The sequence below is a fragment of the Crassostrea angulata genome, chromosome 7 (assembly GCF_025612915.1).
Source record: "Crassostrea angulata isolate pt1a10 chromosome 7, ASM2561291v2, whole genome shotgun sequence".
NCBI lineage: Eukaryota > Metazoa > Mollusca > Bivalvia > Ostreida > Ostreidae > Magallana > Magallana angulata.
Window position 1 is genome coordinate 48,907,566 of NC_069117.1, and position 21,005 is coordinate 48,928,570.

Below are 21,005 nucleotides of genomic sequence, written 5' to 3' on the forward strand. Positions count from 1 at the left end.
TTTTTACGTCTATGTGCTTAACTTTATTACTAAGGTTTTACTATTATCAGTTACCGGTATATAATGCTTTTATGATGATGTTTTTCTCAAGATACGATTTGTCTCAGTATTAATTAAGATGTCCGTGTTGTGACTTCTATGCTTATTTGTACAGTGAATTCTTCCAAAATATGATCTTCTCAGTATCTCCAAACTCTTATTTGATAATAAGGATACTCTATTTTCTCTAAAAACATGATCTGATGTTTAATAAAATCTCTCAATGCATTTACTGATAGTGAGTTTTCATATTTATCTATGAAGTTGGACATCAAAACTTGATTGGTTTAATATATATAGCCAGTTTCAAGAGACCTCTGTAAAACAGATATTTTTTATATGATTAATGTGAAATTCATAATAAATATTTTAACAAAATTGTTATATTAAAAACAATAGTTTTTGATGATGTACTTATTCTTATATAGGTTTAGCTGTATGTCAATAACAAAAATACCATAGTTATTTCACTATGACTCATAGATCTTAAATGAAATGTTTGAATGATGTAACATAGTTGTACAGATCAACTATTTTCAATGAAATGTGGTATAAAAAATATAAATGAAGACATATGATAAAACTTGGCTAACAAAGGTCTAAAGATAACTTTAATATACATGTTGCTATTAATTATATAGTCATACTGTGTTCAATATATATATAATTTCCATGGGTTTTTACAAGATAATTTCACTATATCCCTAAGTTTGCTTTATCTGTATTCATTATATTTGAAATTTCATGTATATATTTTGAATTCATTTATCTTTCTCTCAACTTGTTATAATAACATTGAAATTTTGAAACCCATCCATTTTCTTTTATTTTTACACGAGTGTACAGGTTAATCACGAAATTTAACTGATGCATGTATTTGTTTTATGAAATTACCACATCAATTACAAGATTTGTTTTGTTATTTACTCTCTATTTCTGAATCTTACATTTGTGACTACTTGTATGTGTTCTATAAAGAGTACGAAGTAAACAGTTTTATGTACTGTTGTATACATTGTTTTTAATTATTTGCAAAGAGAGATCCAATACTGTGAAATCATTAGAATTTGTGGTGGCTAAATTTTCAGGGTTTCTTGGGTAACCCTCACCCACGAATTTACATCCTCAACAAAAACTAATTCTAAAAGATTAGAATTTCTTACTGAAACTGAAAACCGACTCATCCACAAAATTACATCCCTACGAATAAGCAAAAAACTTACAGTTTAAGAAAATTGGCCCTCTCGAAGTTAAATGATTCCACAGTAGTTGATCAAATTCTTACAAAATTAGACGTCATCCCTTCCTTGGTGTAAATATTGTCATTTACACAATATAGACGTTGTTCTCTCCAACAGCTGCTTGAAAATGACACAGACTCTGGTACATGTACACTTGCTACTCTAACACCTGTCAAAATGTAAAGAAATTTTATGGATCCGAAATTTATTTGGACAAATGTTGCCCATTTGAAATGGTGGTATGGAGGAACAAAACATGCTAAAATAATCTAAACCACAGACATTGTCCTCTCTTTACATAAATATTGCTACCTCAGACACATCCAAATCTAGACATTGCATGGAAGATGACATTGTACATCTAAAATGTCCTATCTTTAATGCAATACTTGATAAACATTGCCATTTTGTAGACAATTCTGATATTGTAACCATTGTCATCCTATCTGTTAACAATGTCATTAACGACATATATCCTAGGGGTTACCATACTCACAGTAGACATTGTCTTACACATTGCTTCTCTATATAATGTAGACCGTGCTATGTTCTACACAATCTAGACAATGCTGTCTAATCAGTGTAGACATAACTATTTTCTAATTACAATTTACACATGCATGGTTACTCTGTTATGAGTTACATCCCAGTAATATAGACATTAAATGCCAGAAATATAGTTATTGCTACTCTCTATGTAATGTAGAAATTGCACATTTCAATTCTCTATGTATTGGTAATGTAGACATTGCAATCTTTCAAACAAGGTTATACTCTCTACTTACTGATGATGTAGATACACTATTCTCAATAGAGTGTACACAATATGAAATATTTAAAACAATCTTACCTGTTTATCTCATTGTGAAAAATACAGTACTTTTTTGTTTGTTTTTTTAAGTCTTTTAAAAATACATTACGGTAGTATAGGACACCTCCATGTTGTGGTGTATTGTTTATCGAAATAAACAATAAAATGAAGTGTAATTATAAAAGTAGTTTCTTTCCCAATATATATATACTTAACAGTGTATAAGGGCAGTGGGTTAGAGGGCTTACAAGGATTCTTGTAAGTCCTGAGTTTGAATCCCGCTGGGGGCTCCACATTTTTTACCCCTCCAAATACCGTATTTTCAAAAGCTATTTATTGATTAGATATTGTGTAAAATTTGAAAATTCAAAACAGGTGAAAGTATTCTAATTATAATGTACTTTAATCTTCATTAATAACGACAGATGTCCCATACCATCTTAAGATGTGTTAATTTTGGTTTTCTGATCAGCACTCAATGCTCAGATGAGTGTTATGGCCCATGGGCCTCATCTTTTAACTTGCATTCATATAGTGGTACTGTCACTCTGAGTTTATTCATGTGTTAATTCCCTCACAGTTTAATAATTGACATTAAACATACATTGATGATGTAGTTTGTATTCTTTTCCAACAAATATTGTGTGCAACTAATAGGAAGAAACTTTTCGACGTAAATAAATACTTTTTTTAAATTTAAATTGTAATGAGCCCCACTGGCTTTTGTTTTCCCAAATGAATATAGATGCTATGAAAAGAAGTTGGGTTCTTTATGTGTAGTATTATATTGAGAACAACGTGCAATGTACTTCATAATTTAAATTTGTGTAAATAATGAGTTTTTAAAATGGTGGGGTGGGCTAGCAGGGTAAATGTATTAAATTTTGATCAAAATTTGTTATTGTAAGTTTGGGGGAAAGGGTGATGAATACTAGGTGAATTTAGCTTAAAGACACATAGGCGTCAGAACCAGAAGGGCTTTGGGGGGGGGGCTTAGCCCCCTCCCCCTTTTTTTGCAAAGAGAGATCCTAACCATTAGGTACATAGCATCATAGGGGGTTCATCCCCCCCCCCCCACACTTGCAGTAAGGAAAATTGTTCTTAAATTTTTAAATGTGGGAATATTGAGAAGTTAGAGTCATAGATATACTATTGCCCCCCCCCCCCCCCCCCCCCCCGGATTTAGCTTCCGACGCCACTGAAGACATTAAACTTTGATATATCAGCTACAATATTTGTATTAAAAAATTATATATATATTTTTTTTAAAGAAGGTATTTTTTTATTTAGCCATAGAAAAAGGCTTTAGATTTATGTATTATATTAACCTGTTAATTTTTGTAGTCTAATAAGTGTTTACAAGTAAAAAAAAAAAAAACTATCACTATATCAAACTGCAGATGATATGATATTCATCAAGAGGCACTATGGATACTAAAAAAAAAAGGAAAAATATTTCCACTAGGTTCTACCGAGATTTGAACTCGGATCGCTGGATTCAGAGTCCAGAGTGCTAACCATTACACCATAGAACCTTGCTTGAATGAAGGGAGATTAAAATAAACCAAAATGATAAAATAGTATTTATTTTCTACGATGACTATATTGAAGGACATTATACGTAAATAACAATAAACACTCTTTTTGGAGGCAAAAATACATCAATTATCAAGATAAACAAACGGTGGAAGACACCCGAGAAGTTATGTTTATTGACCTTGTTTGACTTGCATACGTAATAATGTAAATAATGGTTTTGACCAATCAAAATCCCTAAAATTTGGGGAACTCCACTTTCCGCGAAATAGAGGGAGACGATTAGCGCCACTGCTAAAATTATACCTGACAATTTACAGGTGTGACATCTGCGTACCTACGACCAGAGACTCTGTGAGTACATCTTTAATATTTTAATATCTTGATCAACATATGCTACGAAATGATAACAACTGTAGACTTTTTCGTTCTTTCTGTCTGAGGCTAATCGAGGCTCTGACTCAGAATCTTTCGATCATCGCGGAAGAGGTGGGAGGGTCCTTTAAATATTCAGAGTATTTGTTTGTTTAGTCATATCAGATTAAGTCCATTTGACCATAACCAAAACAAGAAATCCAACTTTCGATTTATAGCAAACTAACCTTTGACCTGAAAACTTATAGATATTATACCTGCACATATGCATATATAAAATGTCAACGCATTGCAGGATGCACAATGTGACAGTCAGAAAATAAATATATGGAGATACACACAGCTTAACAGGTAGAAACAATTAACGAAATCAACTTTATTTTTCCATATGTTTTCTTTGCGTATTTACAATTATTCAAGGAGAAAGAAAATATTTTACAACTGCTGCAGGCCATCCTCACAAACTTCTGTCCTTAGGCTAGTTATTTGCAGCTTGTTTTTCTAGACATGATATTAGTTTTATCACTATAATTTCATATCCCCACAAATTTATGCTTGATAAACAAACCCAACCACTTAACAAACTGGTCTAAGACAAACCCTGGGGATGTCACTGGCCTGCAATGTCTGAAGTGTCAAAAGCCTCCATCCAGCCCGAGTTCAGACAGACTGCAAAAAACTGACTTTGAATGTGCATGTGAAGGTGCATTGACACCCTGCTTTGTGTGTAAGTTTTATTGATTTTCTTTTTAAAATGTTTTATCGGTATATAGTTTGTAAGTTAGACCTGCATGTGCGTGTTACCTAAGAAAGTCTCCCAAAAAAACCCCAAACTTGTTATGCTTGAGTAATGAAGCATAGAGTTACATGTTGGTTGATATTTGGGACGCAAGTGAGAACACAACGTACTAGGTGTATCAATACATGTACCTAGTTTACTAATGAAGACAAAGCTTCATTGTTTTTAGCTTTTTAGATGCGAAGTGTCTTATTTACAGGTTAGAGATTAAGTCATTCATCTTTATTTGTCTAAATTGGCAATGAATTTGATGATCAGTCATAATTAATGATGAGAAAGAGAGAGAGAGAGAGAGAGAGAGAGAGAGAGAGAGAGAGAGAGAGAGAGAGAGAAGAGATATTTCTTTTATAACTGTCTTCACTAAATCACCTTCAGCAATGACTTTAATACAATGGAAGGTCCTTTTTCAGGGTAGTAAGGTCATGCAAACACAAGGTCGTTTTAACACAAAACGTAAAAGTATTCGGTTGTAAATTATCTTGAGAAATCTGGTTTCAGTACAGGTTATTTAAAACAGCCTATCAGGTAATAATGGATCTGTGTTTGTGTTGAAAGTATTTGCATCACTATGATGAATATGAACAACTGAAAAACAAATACTGGTACTTATATGTGGCCTCAGAGATGTTTTAATGTATTTGAAAAAAACATTTTTAAGACCTTGCAGTGTCTCTTAGTTGTGTTGGAATTGTGTAGGATCTGATGCAGTGTAAACAGTTTAGAAGTGATGCAAAATCAACTGTGATTCATATTGAAAGGCGTTTTCAATTTCCAGACAACGGAGGCATCATAAGATTAACAAATTTTACTTGACCAAGTTATCCCCCTTTTGGATGCAGTGTTTTGTTGAGAATTACCTCCCTTTATTGTGACTCGCAGGGAAAAACATTGGACACTTAGTGTCAATAGCTGTGTAGTGATATATGATGCAATATAGATTACAGTTTTATGACCAACACTATGTGAATCATTTTGGGCCTATGTCAGGGAGAAAGAGACCGACCTAATATAACTCAGGTAAACATCAGTCCTGGCCCGCTAAGTCTGTACTAGTCGTTACTCGGGGGATTTAGGCTCGTGTGTTTCCTCCCTTTGCAGGTGCTTGTGAGCCGACAGGACGCGGGGCTAAGTGTCATCGGATGTGTGTTTCCTGTGTGTTGTGTAGGCTTGATTTGGGATTATTGTGAAGTTATCCGGAGATATATCTGAGGCCTTCAAAGAGGAAAATATATATATGTTTTAAGGAAGCAAACTTGCCGAGAATATGATAATTGTGTTTTGGGGGAGATTTTATTTGCATTGAATGGGAGTAGTCTATGATTTCTTTCTGTCAGTGTTTTAAGACCCGATATCTGAAGTACATGGTCGAAGTACCCCGGGATGAACCCTGATGATGTAGATTTCTGTTTACAATGTTTGTTAGTGTTTGTGTACAGAGAGACTGTCACTTTTCAGTTTAGCTTGAGTTTTGTGCAAAGTGTAAAATTGTTTTTCTGTTTGACGGATTTAATTAACTTGCGGACCATGGATGCTATGCTGAAATCTCTTTACTTTGATCTCAAACAGGTAAGACAAAAAACCAACAACATGACATTTATCCAAGATGTATGTATTTATTCATGAGGGTGGACCCAAGATATATTTCTTTTTGCAAAAACAAAGTAATGTTTTGAAATAAGTCATAAAGGATGTAATTTGAAACATACTGCTTACAATGCAAATGTACTGTGGCCATTGATCTTCATCTAATGAACAGGAGGTGAATTCACCGGTTTTTACTTTTACTATTGCAACATAATGCAAATTGATGTCTTAACTGGGCATTTAGAAATCTTTTTTTTTTTAATTTAAAACGTATCTGAATTAATATCTCCCTGTCTATAATTTTGCAATAACCAAATCCTCCCTCAGACCTCTGACATGGCAAATTGTACACTTAAAACTGTTCCTTGTTCAAATGTTAGCAAGTACTAACACTAAGTGATCTAGCTGTCACACATGTGGGTCAGATTCTACCACTCGAAAGGAGTCATTTTCAAAATTTCAGTTTTGAAGGGGACGATTTTACAGAATTAGTTGCTGTCTACTAAACTAGCTGTTAAGTGACCTTAAACCATGAAAGCATTAGTACCTAAGGAGAAGATGTTCCCATATCTAAACTATATCTTAATTGAGGCAAATTTTATGTGTCGGACGGGTACAAATGCTGGTTAGGGTCCTTTTGTAAGTGACCTGTAAACTATTTTATTGTTGTGGACCTCTCAATTATATACAAAGGCTCCATCCATATATTAGGGACAATGGGTAGATAAAAACTGGGTTCACCTGTAAAGGTAAAAATAGCCCCCCAAGATCATGCATACATGAGACGTCATTGAAAATCGTTGCACAATACAGTGTTATAAAACTGATTGTCGTGAGAATTTCTTTTGAAAAGGTGGAATGTATGCAAAGAATGACTATTTTTAGCATTTAAAAAAAATTTTTTTGCTTGTCATCTGGTATCGTAATGTCATCATAGTTTGATGCATGAATCAGGTGATACTACAAGGATGTCCTGAATGTCTCATATAACCATCTCCATCTCATGATTTTTACCAAACTGAAATTCTATCATGTCTTTTTATAAATATGATGACTAATAGCTGAAGACATAATAAATAACCACTCATTGATTTTATTGGGTGGGGAGGGGGTGTCCATTTCAAAACTTTAAAAACCTCAGGATTGGATTATTTTTGTGTGTAGCAATAATTGAATTACCTGAGGGTCCACTACACGAATGAATCACATTCATGCGTGCTGTTGACACAGTACAGCGCAGACATACGTACTTGATTGCATGACTGGAGGATGAGGACCCTCAAGAAGAATGTAACATTGAATTTTTAACCAGCTTAATAGAAGGATGTCTTCTTCCGCTGTCGTCGTCGTAAACTGGGGGGATATGTCTCATCTCTGTTAAACCATCAAAATTCACAGAATTTTTCCCCACTTGTAAAATTATTAAATAATAATTGATTTACTAAAGTGTGGGGAAGGGGGAGGGTGCAGTTTATCTAGGTTTTATTTTTTGTAACAGCTAGTACCGCACTGTATACTGGTATACAGCTTGTAGTATAAGTATGCATTAGTAAATGATGGTCTGTGTTCACTGAAGCATGAATATTGCTATGATGAGGTTCAGACATAGCACAAGTAAACAGGTCCTTTTATGTCTGGACCGCTCTTGTAAGAATTATTTGTTTGGTGACAAAAACCCTTATATATCATGGTAGACAGAACTATCTCTCTGTGACCTGGGCAGATATTTCTGATGGTCAGCAAAATTATGCTTGATAACAAAATGTCATCCTGTTTTTTAATTCACTTGAAATCATGAAAAGTTACTGTATCTTGTTCTGTTTCATGGAAATTGAAAAATAAAACCGACACGTAGGGATTGGTTTTGTAGTAATTAATGTCTGGTTTACACTTCCCAAAAATATGCCAACAACAAGAATAAAATAAAAGTGTCAACTATTGTTCTCATTATTTTTTGAAACCACCACATGTTATAAATCATCTGAGAAAAATCACACAAATGCAATATAACATTAAAGGCTTTTTGTCCGCGATTCCAACATGTGCTAGACTCGGTCAATTATGGTTCATTAAAACTGAAAAGCTTAACCCCAGACGTACTAACTCGTACCAGTGAGTTTCCTATTCCAATTCTGTGACAACTGCCTCACTAAGAGATGGGCACCAAAATTATTTGTGCATCCTGTGTTGTACCATTTATAAGAATGATGGAACCCTCTCTGCAATAGTTGTATTGTGTGTGAAAATTTATAGGTGCACTTTTCCCATGCAAGAGATTCATGACTACTGGTTAATGTTTGGCTACCTAATATCCTATGTATGAAGAGCATTTGATTATAGTCCTGGTAAATATGTTTGCTGTACATTTGATATAAATGATTCATTGATTATTGTCTAATTCATCATCCAGAAAACCCATACATGTAATAGCAATAAGTTCCACATGAGCATTTAGTATTCCAAATCAACTTTTTTCAAATTACATTTTATTTTCCATTTGGGCTGTGACTTGTTTACATTTATGATTGATCATGCTCTTGTTTTTTTACAGTGTTAACATTCTCGCTATTATTTATAAGTTACTTGTTTACAAACTTTGTATTTAAATGTACACAATCACTACTAAAGAATTTGCATGTTTTCAACTCTATCCATTTTTTTGCATTTTTAACATGGATGACAATGTATTGAAGGCTAATTTTGCATGCTTCGCTATTTGCATATAATTGGATGGATTTGACTAAGTTGTACAGGACCTGTCATTACATGAAGGCTTACAAAGGTACCGGTATACATTGTCTCTGTTTTTATTTGTACATCGAAGGAATTGGTCAATGGCAGGCGGATTGACAATGATCGGAACTTTTATTTCTCTCAATCACCGGGCCATCTACTGACTGTCTATCAGGCCATCTCCTGACTGTCTGTCAGACCATCTACTGACTGTCTGTTAGATCCTTCTGTACAGGATCAGACCATGATGGAAAATCAATCTCTTAACTTTAAATCTCCTCGTTTTTTACTCTAATTCATGATCTCTTGATAGCCTGAAATGACTCTCCTGGATCCTGACAAGTTACAGTAGACTTAGCAATATACCAAATCATTGCCAAATGGATGATCTTTTCACAGTTGGAGCATTGTTATGTACATGGTCCCCCCAAAAAAACCGCTGCTTGAGACGATGCAAGAAGACCGAAGCTGTTTGTTACTTATGGTGCTAGGTGCCGCAGGGCTTGGTGTGTATCATGTCAGAAGAGCCGTATAGCTGTGGTCTGTGGCAGTGGACTATCCTAATAATGATTCAGCGCTGTCTCATTGATTGATGCACCCTCCACGTCCCTAAAAAAATCTTATCTAATTACATAATTTAATACACAGGTAATTCTGCACCGAATGTGCGAAAAATATGTTGATATTTTCTCATCAATTATGCAACACTTGTGTTAGGTACTAGTGTTTTATAGGACACTTCATATGGGGGACACCTGCAAAGACTATAACCAAATTATACGCCCAATCAATTGACCATAATCAGTCATCTATTAGTCAAGCTAGGAGCACTCATGCATGAAATGTCCGTTTTGGGGCTAAACTTTCATGCATGGTTTATTCCACGTTGAAGACCTGACCAGGTGAGAGAGTAAGATGTATGTGTAGCTTATTCATTTATGTAAAGGATATAAGTTCATTCACAGAGCAAGTTGATACCCCATTGCTTTATCAAGATTGCAATATATGTAAGAGTAGAAGTCTGACCTTTAAAATAGACAATTTTTTCTCCCTTAAATATGTGATGACACTAGGGCATTGAACATCACAATTTTTAAATAAGAGGTTGTTTTTCTTCTTCTTCAAAACCGGTATTAACAACTCGGTGTGTCATAATGCTAATTTTGCAAAGTTGTAAAATCCAGATGAATAATACAGAAGATGCTTTGACGTAAGTCCCTTGATATTTTTTCCTCAATGACTGGAAAAAGCTCAGCAATCTTGCACTTTTAGACTAATTAATTACAGGTTAACAGCTAATAACAGGAGATACCTTATCGGTTTGCTTATAAGCGAGGTTTTGAATTGTAACCAAATCAAAAATAGGCTTTATTACAATATGTACCATCTGCAGTTGTATGTTGTTTCTTAACTTAGGTACATTCTAGAGCAAATCAGGTTGCCCTTGTTTTCTTTAATGATTTCAAATGAACTTCGAGAAATTATTGAGAGACTTGATGTCAGTAGCTGATGCACTAAAAAAGCACTTTTATCACAACTCTGTTTGAATCACGGAAGATTATTTGAGCAGAAGATGAGAAATCAATTCTCTATCAAACACACAAACACAAGCCTGGATCTCGATGAATAATGCCCGATTTCCTGGGTGTGTCAATCCATCATGATACCTCCAGCTTCTATCTCATTAGTTGTGCTTGTCTATCTATACATAAGCTCTGTATAGGTCGAGGGGGGGGGGGGGATTTTTAACATATTTTGAATCAGACAGCTAGCTAAAATTGATGTACATGTTTTCCTACATTGCTTTATATTACATATCTTTAGAAAGGAGAGGAAACAGTTCAGCGGATATTTGTTTTAAGAATTATTTGAATCAACCTTTACAGAGTTGACATAAATTTTTAAATGTGTTGTTCTTCTGTCAAACCCTTTAAATTATCTGGAAATCTTATTTTTGCATTGAAGTCATGTTTTTAATTTATAGCATGAAATATTCTGCCCTTACCAATGTTGAAAGCTGCCCGAAAATGATTCTAAGGCATAAACAAATATCCATATCAGTCACTTGAGTATTTAGGGTGTGGTATTAAGATCCCGACAGTGCCATGGGAAGTAGGTCATGCAGGGAAAATCCTGTAGGAGTTCAGGTATGTTGTACCTGTCTGCCCAGGTAAAACTCTGATAGAGGCAAATCTGTTTACCTGAACCAAGTTCTGCTATGTGTTATGTGTACTTTGCACAATAAAACACAAAATAAAATCAACGCAGATTCATCTTGTGAATTTGGATTAATTTTTATCATTAAGGACATAATTATAAAAAGAATGAGGTAGGTGAAAACTTTGCAGTTGCATTCAAAAAGGTTAAATCTTTGAGAGTGAATGGTCATTGTTTGGTGATATCTTGCATGTATCTTTATGTAATTATGTAAGAAGCTGTAATTTTTCGGTGGAATTCCTGTGTAAATGTACACACGTACAGGTGACAGATCATCTGGACACCTTGGCATTCCTGTGTAATGATGCAGAACACACCTATATATACTAACACAGTGCAAACATCCTATATCTATTTTATCTAATGATCGAACTTTGCAAACATATTCCCCAGTTGTTTTTCTTGTTTAATCACAAAATTATGTGCCCTATAGCTAGCTAGATTAAAAACTACAAATGTTTCCTAGTTATCTGAATAACTGATACACTTGAACATTAGTTTCATATATTTTAAACCAAACTGGGTCAGTGAAAAGGAAGAAGATTGTTTATCAATTTAGCTTTTCATAATTATGTTGTCCTAATTTGAATGAACGGAAATGATCATTAGTGGGTTTTTTTAATAACTCACACAAAAAGCATTACACTTTGTCGATAAAAAACCTATCCTTTTAGTAGAAAGATCTAGGATGTCAAAATGGAAAATGTATGATTTAAAATATTTCTGATTAAAAATTCATTTGACAATGAGATCAGACTCTGAATCTAAGTGTTGTTTTGACAGCACTCTGATCAACAAATTAAATAATAAAGTCACATGAAAAAACCGTCATGAGAGCACCCTATGAGCAGATGATTATGAGCATGTTCAATTACATGTTGATTCAGATGAAGTAGAAAGGAGAGCTGTGTGTGCAACAAGAATGGGTCCTTGTTCATTTATGTAGACTCCCTGAAAATGGGATAGAGGATTTACTATCCCATCAGTAGAAAACTCTAGTTTTCATGAACAGAGATTTCTTTTTGCATTAAACCTATATTTAATAGTCTTCAAGATGCACTATTTAAGGAATTTCTTGGAATGTTTTCCAATTGGAGACTGTATAATTGCATTGCAATTTGAATGGCTAGCTCTAACTTTTCAAGAGCTTCTTAAGGAAATTCTTGAATCTCTTATGAGCAGCACTGAGTCAACAAATCAAACAACTGTAAAAACTCGAGTCTCTTTGGGTGCTCTACCTGTAACACAGTCTCTAGAATGTTTTAAGCCATCTCCTTCTACAGCGCACAGAGCAAATCCAACATCCTTGAAGATCTTTCCAATAATGACCATGGACATACAGTTGATTTTTCATGACATTCAATAGTAGAATCTATAGTTAGTTTGTTTGAGAGTACAATTGGCCTACTTCTTTCTTTGAGTAACTGTTTATTAGTAGATTGGAAACCAGCTGCAGTAATTAATAAAGTGTCATTTTCACTTTCTACAACATGCTTTTTCTCAATTATTACCTAAACTGGAGATTATTACCAATAAAACTCTAGAAATGGTCTGTCTTCTATGATAATCTATGGGTGTTCACAATGGAAATGTTATCTTTTATATGTTCAAGTTTGGAGGAGGAACACTCTCCACTAAACCAGGGAATATTCAAGGGTTCTTTTCTCTAAACAGATTTTTTTATATGGAAATTCCATTGCAACCCTAGAAATGCACCCTCCCATACTCCCTCTACATTTGCTGTTTGTTGGGGACTCAGTATGTGCACTTTTCTGAACAGTCCAGGAGATGCACTTTCGTTTTAATGATTAACCTGTAGTGATGCACTCTCCACTACATCCCATTAATGGGCACTGCTTATTATAAAGACTGTGTATATGCAATCTTCACTACAGTCTCAGAATATTCACTTTCCTCTACAACCAGTAGAGGATTCTAATCATATGACTTGGTGGAGAACACTTTTAATACTTTATACCAACCTTTTAGTTTTAACTCTTTACATGGATATGATAAGTCTTTTGGAAGGCTCTCCCTTAGAATACAATTAGCGCTCTCTCTCTCTCTCTCTCTCTCTCTCTCTCTCTCTCTCTCTCTCTCTCTCTCTCTCTCTCTCTCTCTCTCAATTTGCTGTATTGAACTCCAGAAGAGCTTTACAATCCCTGGTATTTACAAGAAAGGCCCTCTTGTTCAAGGTGTATTGTTTATCACCCTGCTGGAATGTGATATCATGGTTGTAGACATTGGAAATGACATGGTAACAACCTTGTTAAATTCAAAGAAGGATCAAGCTCGGTTTTGTTATATACAAGGACACAACATACATGACATAATGTTACTGGGAATAAGGAAATTACATAGGGTCTTGAACCTTTGATAATATAATCAATATATGTACTGGTATAATGATTGCAATATACATGTACTAATGTATTGCATGTACCTCTATAGTCATGAATAAACTTACAAATGTTCATAAAAAATCATTAAAAATAAATTTTAAAGTTCTTTTTGACAACTAAAAGTGCTTTTTTAGCTAGATCTGGCATTTTATGAGTCATCAGTATATGTACTGATTTAGTATGAATTTTTTTAGTCATCAGTACACCTTGAGGTTTTAACCTTGACCTGTCATTGGGAGAAGATCTTAATATTCACATAAATGTGATTTGAGACATTTTACTCTCTGTTGGTTCAACCTTGGTGTGAGATTTTTTTTCTACCTTTAAATTATTTTCCTGTAATCTTAAAAGGAGAAAATGAAAATTACCCTTGAGAGTGATGCATGAAGGACAAACCGAATCATGGCCAGTTTTGAGAGTCTACTTAATATAAATTTCTTTTTGGGACTCCACATTTCTATAACTATTGATCCCTTAAATTCAGTATTGAAAATATATAAATCTGTAAGCAATTTGTCATCGTACATTTTCAGTATTTATGCAATTATCTCGGAAATGAGCGCAGAATTTTATTGCAACTTAACTGAATACTGCCATGCAGTTCTTTTACTCCCATGGCTATTTTCAAGGGCTATTAACAATGGTTGAAAGAAGGGATTTTTAAAAGTCTGAATTCCTTTATTTGTTTGCTTTGATGTTATTGGGGTCAGTGCATACCTTGTGAACATCTTTATCACACTATAATACATGATCAAATATTTGTATTCTTACAACCTATAGTATGGAAGATAGGATGAATGAACTGTATGTGTGTGTGTGTGTGTGTATGTGTAGAAAGTCGTTTGATTCAGAGTTCATTAAAATGTTATTACTGGACTCTAGCTTTAAAAAGAAACTAAGATAATTTAAAAGAAATGCTAATTCAAATCCCTAAACCCTGCACTTGTCACATGATATAACAAATACAATTGTATTTTTATTCATTTTGATCCATAGAACAAAATCAGAGTTGCACTAAAGCTGCACCAAATGAAGTCTGATGCTAGCAATTTACAAATCAAATTCACTATAATCTGTCAGGGGCAATGATGTGTTCAAGTTTTATTCCCTCTCTTTTCAACCCGAATGACTCTTGTTACTTGCGTAAACTGTAAAAAGATAATGACAACCAATGGAATATTTCTAGATGATGGTGGACGTATTACCAACAGAGGTTGCGGATTTGAGTTCGCTGCGTTCATACCCCGAATCTGACAGCGATGACATCATCAATGACATCTATTTATCCAGCAGTGAGGATATGGATATATGCGGCATGGACAAACTGGTATGTTCATATTTGGATAATTTGACAATTTTTTTTTTTCAATTCATATATAGAAATTTGTGAGACAAAATCAACCTCTGTGAGAGATCGCATGAAACAGAACAGGATAAATCCTCCACTTTAATACCCCCCCCCCCCCCATCTCCCACTGTGTAGTTTATACATGCGGCCGTCTTGATCACTGTAAGCATTAGATATACTGTTTATTCAATTATGAAATTTTGAGTATTGGTGCAAACTTGCGGGGCTTTAAGGTAGTCACCCAGTGCATTCTGATATTATTGCCGCTGTTTCTGTCAGCGGTGGGAAAACAGTTTGCCTTCTGTCATGTTCTGTATGCTTGAATGCACACTGGAGTTTCATGAATAAAGCCAGATACGGTACATGCCAGACAGGCGAAATTGCCTTGCAGGTGTATCCGGAGAACTAGGACAGCAAAAGGGAGATAACTTCAACACCAAGTTGATAAAAAAACATCTGTGCACTTATCATACTCTGTCATTTTATTTTTTAACCATTTAAATAAATAGAATGAATGAAAATCATTCCAATAATTTATACATTTATTATTCATGCAAACTGTTGCAAACAGTTAGTCAGTATCTTGAAATTTACAGTTACCTTAAATTATCATGAACAATTCGGATTATTTTAAAAGTTAATGTTTCTATTGAAAATGTTATACTGTGAAATGGTCTAGCCCAAATGCATTATAATTTATAATGAGGGTCAGATAGGAATGTTTTTTTATAGTTCACTAGCCCCTCCCTCCCCAACCCCCCCCCCCCCCCCCAACTTAATATGATTATTTATATCCACCCAAATTGTGAATTTTTGTTGTTAACATTTCACTTCTTCGTCATCTGTAGAACTGTGGCATAATATAAGAAAATCTTTAAAAATGAAAAATTAACTAACATGTCAAGAATGCGTAATTACAGTCTTTTTACATATGATTTCAAATGGAATACATGTATCATAAAACTTAACTAGGTCACTGGGCGCACTTGATTTGTTTACACTGTTGTACACCTGGTGTAGATGATTTACACCTTATAATAAGCGAAATTTGGTGTAGTGTATATTTTCAATATGGATGCCAAAGTAGTGACGGTTGCCGAGGAGTTCTGTTTGTTGGACATTTTCTCTCTTTTTAATAGCTCTTGAAAAAAATAATTTTTGTAATCCATTGCTACCCTTGCCAATTTTCAGGTACATGCAAAGTACAGTATGTGTTTGTTTCTTTTAAATAGGCTATAATATATTAAAAAGTTGTTAATAAATTTATTTAGGAGAGACACAATGCTCAGCAAAAGAGTAAAGTTATTGTAGTGCACAAAAAAAAATAAAAAAATAAAAGAAGTAAATTTACCGCTACTTTCTGAAAAGTATAATCTGGTAAAATTACTAGAGCGCTAATGCATTCATATGCATTGAAAAATAAAAGCATATAAAACTATCTTTTTGCACTTCTTAATACACTATACATGTATCTGTCGACTTTTGCTGACAAAACACGATTTCTTGATATATATATAAAAAAATACAATATGAATTTATTTTTCTTATTCTTTGAACACTTTCATATTACACACGCAATATGTGCTACAATTACGCTAGCTATCAACTCTAGCATATTTCATGTGCTGACAAAAGAAGTTATGCAGATTTCTCAGCTTACCATTTTGCCCCTATATTGAAATTAAGAGTGTAATTTCCAACACATGCCCTGCACAAAGTGGAGACGGTGTACACCTAAAGTGTGCACTTTTGCACTTGATTAGAGAAAAGTGTACACTGGTTGTAAGGTGTAGACAAATCAAGCGAGCCCAGTGATGAATAGGGTGGGATCCACATGCCAGGAAAAAGAGTATTGATCGACCTAAAATCTGAAAACATAGTAAATGTATTTGTATATTGGTTTACAATAGTACATTTGTACATGTTTATTCACCAATCAAAGGCTTTCAGGGGGGCATATACATTTAAAACAATAATGAAATAATTGGAAAGAATTTTGAGATCGACATTAGTTTTGTCAACTGTAAATGTATGTAAAATGATTCATACATGTAGTTAATACAATAAATATATGTGTTACAATACATGTATATATAAACATATATGTACCATATTAATATATTTTAGAGTTATAATTTATATAGAACTTGGCATTATATTTGGATAATGCAAAGACCTCATTCAATTTAAAGCAAAAGAATATTTTGGAACTGTTTGGAACTTCCACAAATTTTCATTGCTAGGATATTCTTTTGTTATAAACATCCTTAATTGTGTTAAAATTAAAGCCTGGCAAAGTTTCTTGAAAATCTCTATTAAGGTCCCAGAAATCTGATAAAATATGATACATCTGAACAACAGGTGTAAGAATTATACAGGCGTAAAACATATTTGTTACTCTCAAATAACGCCATTGTTATTCTTTTTTCAATTTCAAGTTTGGTGGTAAAAATTCAAGGAACAAACCATTGTGTCTTATCAATATTAAATTATTTACGATATTTTAAATCCATATTTTGCGTTTTCTTTCAATAAGAAGTGAATGAATTTTACACTTCTATTAGCTGTAACAAGATCACTGCAGGGGAAAAAGAGATTTCCATGCATGCATGGATTTGTTTGATTCAGTTTTATGTACAGTTGAACTTCAATATGATTGACACTGATATCTCGAATACAATGGATAGGTTGAAGTGATTTGTAAGTCCCAACCCCTTATATTTTAAGTATTTCATGCTCAATATCTCGAATACTCAGATATCTCAAAGTTTTTTAACAGTCCCATCTAGTTCGAGATAATGAGGTTTGACTGTATATATAATTGATTTATTACTTATATAGACAAATATTTTTTTACCCTGATTTTTGATCCTTGACTTTTCAGGACGAAGGTCCCTCGGTGATCGTGGAAGCTGAGCCAGGAAGCCAATCAGACTTGATCAGTGCGAGACTTCATGCTCTAGCTGACGATTATAGCTGTGATGAACCGCCAATCCACCAATGTGCCAAATTCTACCAGGAATGTCGGGAAGATATAGTCGCCAATGTATGCCTGTTCTCCGATTCCTCTGAAAGTATGGACACGGATGAAGAAGAGTTCATAATTCCACGAAGGAAGCGAAAGAAGCATGTCCGTTGGAAGTCAAATATTTCAGGTTGGTTTTTTTATAGTAAAATTTTGTCTTATAATTTGTTTGGCATGCATATTAATAACTCAAAGATGTATGATATTATAAAAAGGACAAGCATTCTTTTTTATGGACTGTGTAGTTTTCATAGGCGTTGGAACCTGGGGGGGGGGGGGGGGGGGGGGGGTTTAGCCCCCCCCCCCCCCTTTTTTTGCAAAGTTAGACCTAACCATTAGGCACATAGCATCATAGAGGGTTCAGCCCCCCACATTTTGTCACAGCAAACATAATTGTTCCTAAATTTACCTTTAAAAGATTGAAATATTGAGACTATACTACACTAGCCCCCCCCCCCCCCCCGATAATTTCATGATTTTGGGGGGGGGGAATTTCCTTGGTAAGTAAGAATTTTTTTTGGAACTATAGGTATACCCCCACCCCAACCCCCCCCCCCCCCCCCCCCCCCCCCGGATTAGGATTTTCATGATTTTGGGAATTAGGTTTTTTATTTTTTGCTTGTCAAGATTTCTGAGGATTGGTCTAGCCCCCACCAACTTTCAATTTGCTTCCGTCGCCACTGGGTTTTTTTTAAATATATATAGCCATGGGTTTGATATTTTAAGTCTGCATACTTCATGGAGGAAACTACTTGAATCTAAATGTGACAAGTGGCCACTTGATTCAAGTGTACAATGAAAGACAACTCTAGATATAGTCGGGTCAAACGGAAGTCATTACGTTGCGATACATTCTAGGACATAAATATTTTTATTATAAATCATTTGTAGATTTGAGGTAAAAGGTTACAAATTTTCTTCTCAAAAAGAAAAAGGAAAACATTACATTGTTTAAATAAAAGATTAAGACAACATCCTTTAATATACATGTATAGATCAATTGATGAAAAAAGGTCAATATAACAAAGAAAAAACACATTTTATTGTGTTATTGTCTCTTCATTGACTTTTTGGCGTATTATGAAAATCTTACAACGAAGTCAAAACTTAATTGACGTCTAAATAACAGTTCTGTGAATGCGGAAATGTGTGTATTCTGATCAATATGCACTAAGCGCACCTGTAGTGGCTTGTGGCTAAAATCACTCCGCGCTCAACGTGTTCTGACAAAAACACAAACACAAAAAATCGTGTTTACATTTTTGTGCCGTTATAAATGATCAAAATGACTAAAATCGTCATGGATGGTAAATTTCAGGGACTGACATGAAGTAAACTTCAGTATTTGTGGTTATTAAAAACGAAACTTGAAGGATTATATTTTTCTCCAACTTTATTTCCGGCATGTTCACCTTCATTCGCGTGTAGAATTATTGGTACCCTATCAAAAAATGGCAGCAAGTTCCACAAAGAGCAACCTTGATCTTTTGATCCTAGCAGGTAAATATAGAGGCTTTAATGTATATAGAAAGATCCTGGGCTTATTATGTAAATCATAAGAAACTTTTAAGAGGTTTCATTCATTCGATGCAATATTTTACGAGTTGTTACCTACGCAACCAGGAAGTGGAGATAAAATTTCACAGTAGCCCCACTTCCGGGATATATCATGGTATATCATATAAACATATTATATGATACTATCGTAATATTGAATTTGTTTTGTTAACTCGACCGTAAGCAGAAGAAATCTGTTGTTTCTTTCAATGTTTTGGTGGTGGAAACAGTCAGCTGTTTTCTTCGACGTGTTGAAACAACACACGTGGTGTGGTATAATACACATACATGTAACAAAGATGTTGAAAATATATTTAAAACATTAATGCTACAATTTCTGAAGTTGAAATCCTCTTCAATGACATTTTGGACATCAACAGAAGCAGATTTCAGAATCACTTATTTAAAAAATTGTACAAGAAAATAAATTCTGTTTACTTTATATAACAATTGTTTACCTGCCAATACCTGGTACATAAAAGTTGTTCAAATGCATTTGATTTTGATTACTGGCCTTCATATGAGAAACATGAACGTGGGTGAAATTCAGCATATTAATATGATAAAGTTATATGCCATCAAATTAAAGTAAAACTCCATATTGATGCAAGCTGTACATAATTTTCATTTTGATGTATCATTGCAGCATATTCATTGAATCAAATTTTAAAGTGACTTTTATAAACAAGAACCTTTGGCTGTATAAAACTCGAGATTTAGAATATTTGTATTAAGAATCAACACTCTCTAAAATTTTCTTTATATTTGCTGAAATTTTGACTGCATGACTGTTTAAAGAATAAAGATAATGATCAAAGTCAAACCTCCTTCATTTATAGATTTAATTTCGGTGGTGAGGGTTATTGATTGTATGTTGTATTATAAAACAACATGCTGTAACAAATGTTTGTCTCTTGATTTAATGTCCAAATTCATAAATTTATATTACTATATGACTTAGTGTAGTTACTTCTTCGATGAACAGGTAAACAAATCAAGATATAAGTATTTTTATTGGGTGATTGATTTCTGTGAATTTGGCCTGAAATTGATTGTTTAAAAGCTTGAAGTGTCTATACCTTTTCTTTTAATAATGGCCAAGAAAAAATTAGACAATGCAATTGGAGATTGAAACAAATGTACTACGTACAATAATCAGATACTCTTAGCATTGTATATCAAATATTCATCAATATGTCAGCTTAGCAGCTCAAATTTTTATTCTAGTCTTATTGATAGTGTCCTTATGTAGTGATTTTTTTGCGCAACAAGCAATATGTTACAGAGGTGACTTAAAAAAATTGATATTATAACTAGAGAATTTTTTTTTTTATAAAG

The 21,005-nt window shown here is 33.9% G+C and overlaps 1 protein-coding gene and 1 non-coding gene across 3 annotated transcripts in view; one reads left to right on the plus strand and one right to left on the minus strand.

Annotated features, from left to right (window-relative positions):
* Positions 1–3,554: 3,554 nt before the first annotated feature.
* Trnaq-cug (transfer RNA glutamine (anticodon CUG)) lies at positions 3,555–3,626 on the minus strand. Its single transcript has one exon. It is a non-coding gene; the product is annotated as a tRNA-Gln (tRNA).
* Positions 3,627–5,868: 2,242 nt separating this feature from the next.
* LOC128192137 (ETS translocation variant 5-like) overlaps positions 5,869–21,005 on the plus strand; it is a 41,697-nt gene continuing 26,560 nt past the window's right edge. Inside the window, exons 1-3 of one of the 2 annotated variants that reach the window (XM_052864611.1) lie at positions 5,869–6,367; positions 14,924–15,064; positions 17,970–18,240. In XM_052864611.1, the coding sequence (XP_052720571.1) occupies positions 6,182–6,367; positions 14,924–15,064; positions 17,970–18,240 (598 nt within the window). In that variant the 5' untranslated portion in view covers positions 5,869–6,181. Of the gene's footprint in view, positions 6,368–11,320; positions 11,448–14,923; positions 15,065–17,969; positions 18,241–21,005 lie in introns of those variants that run through there. The other variant, XM_052864612.1, reaches the window with a different exon arrangement.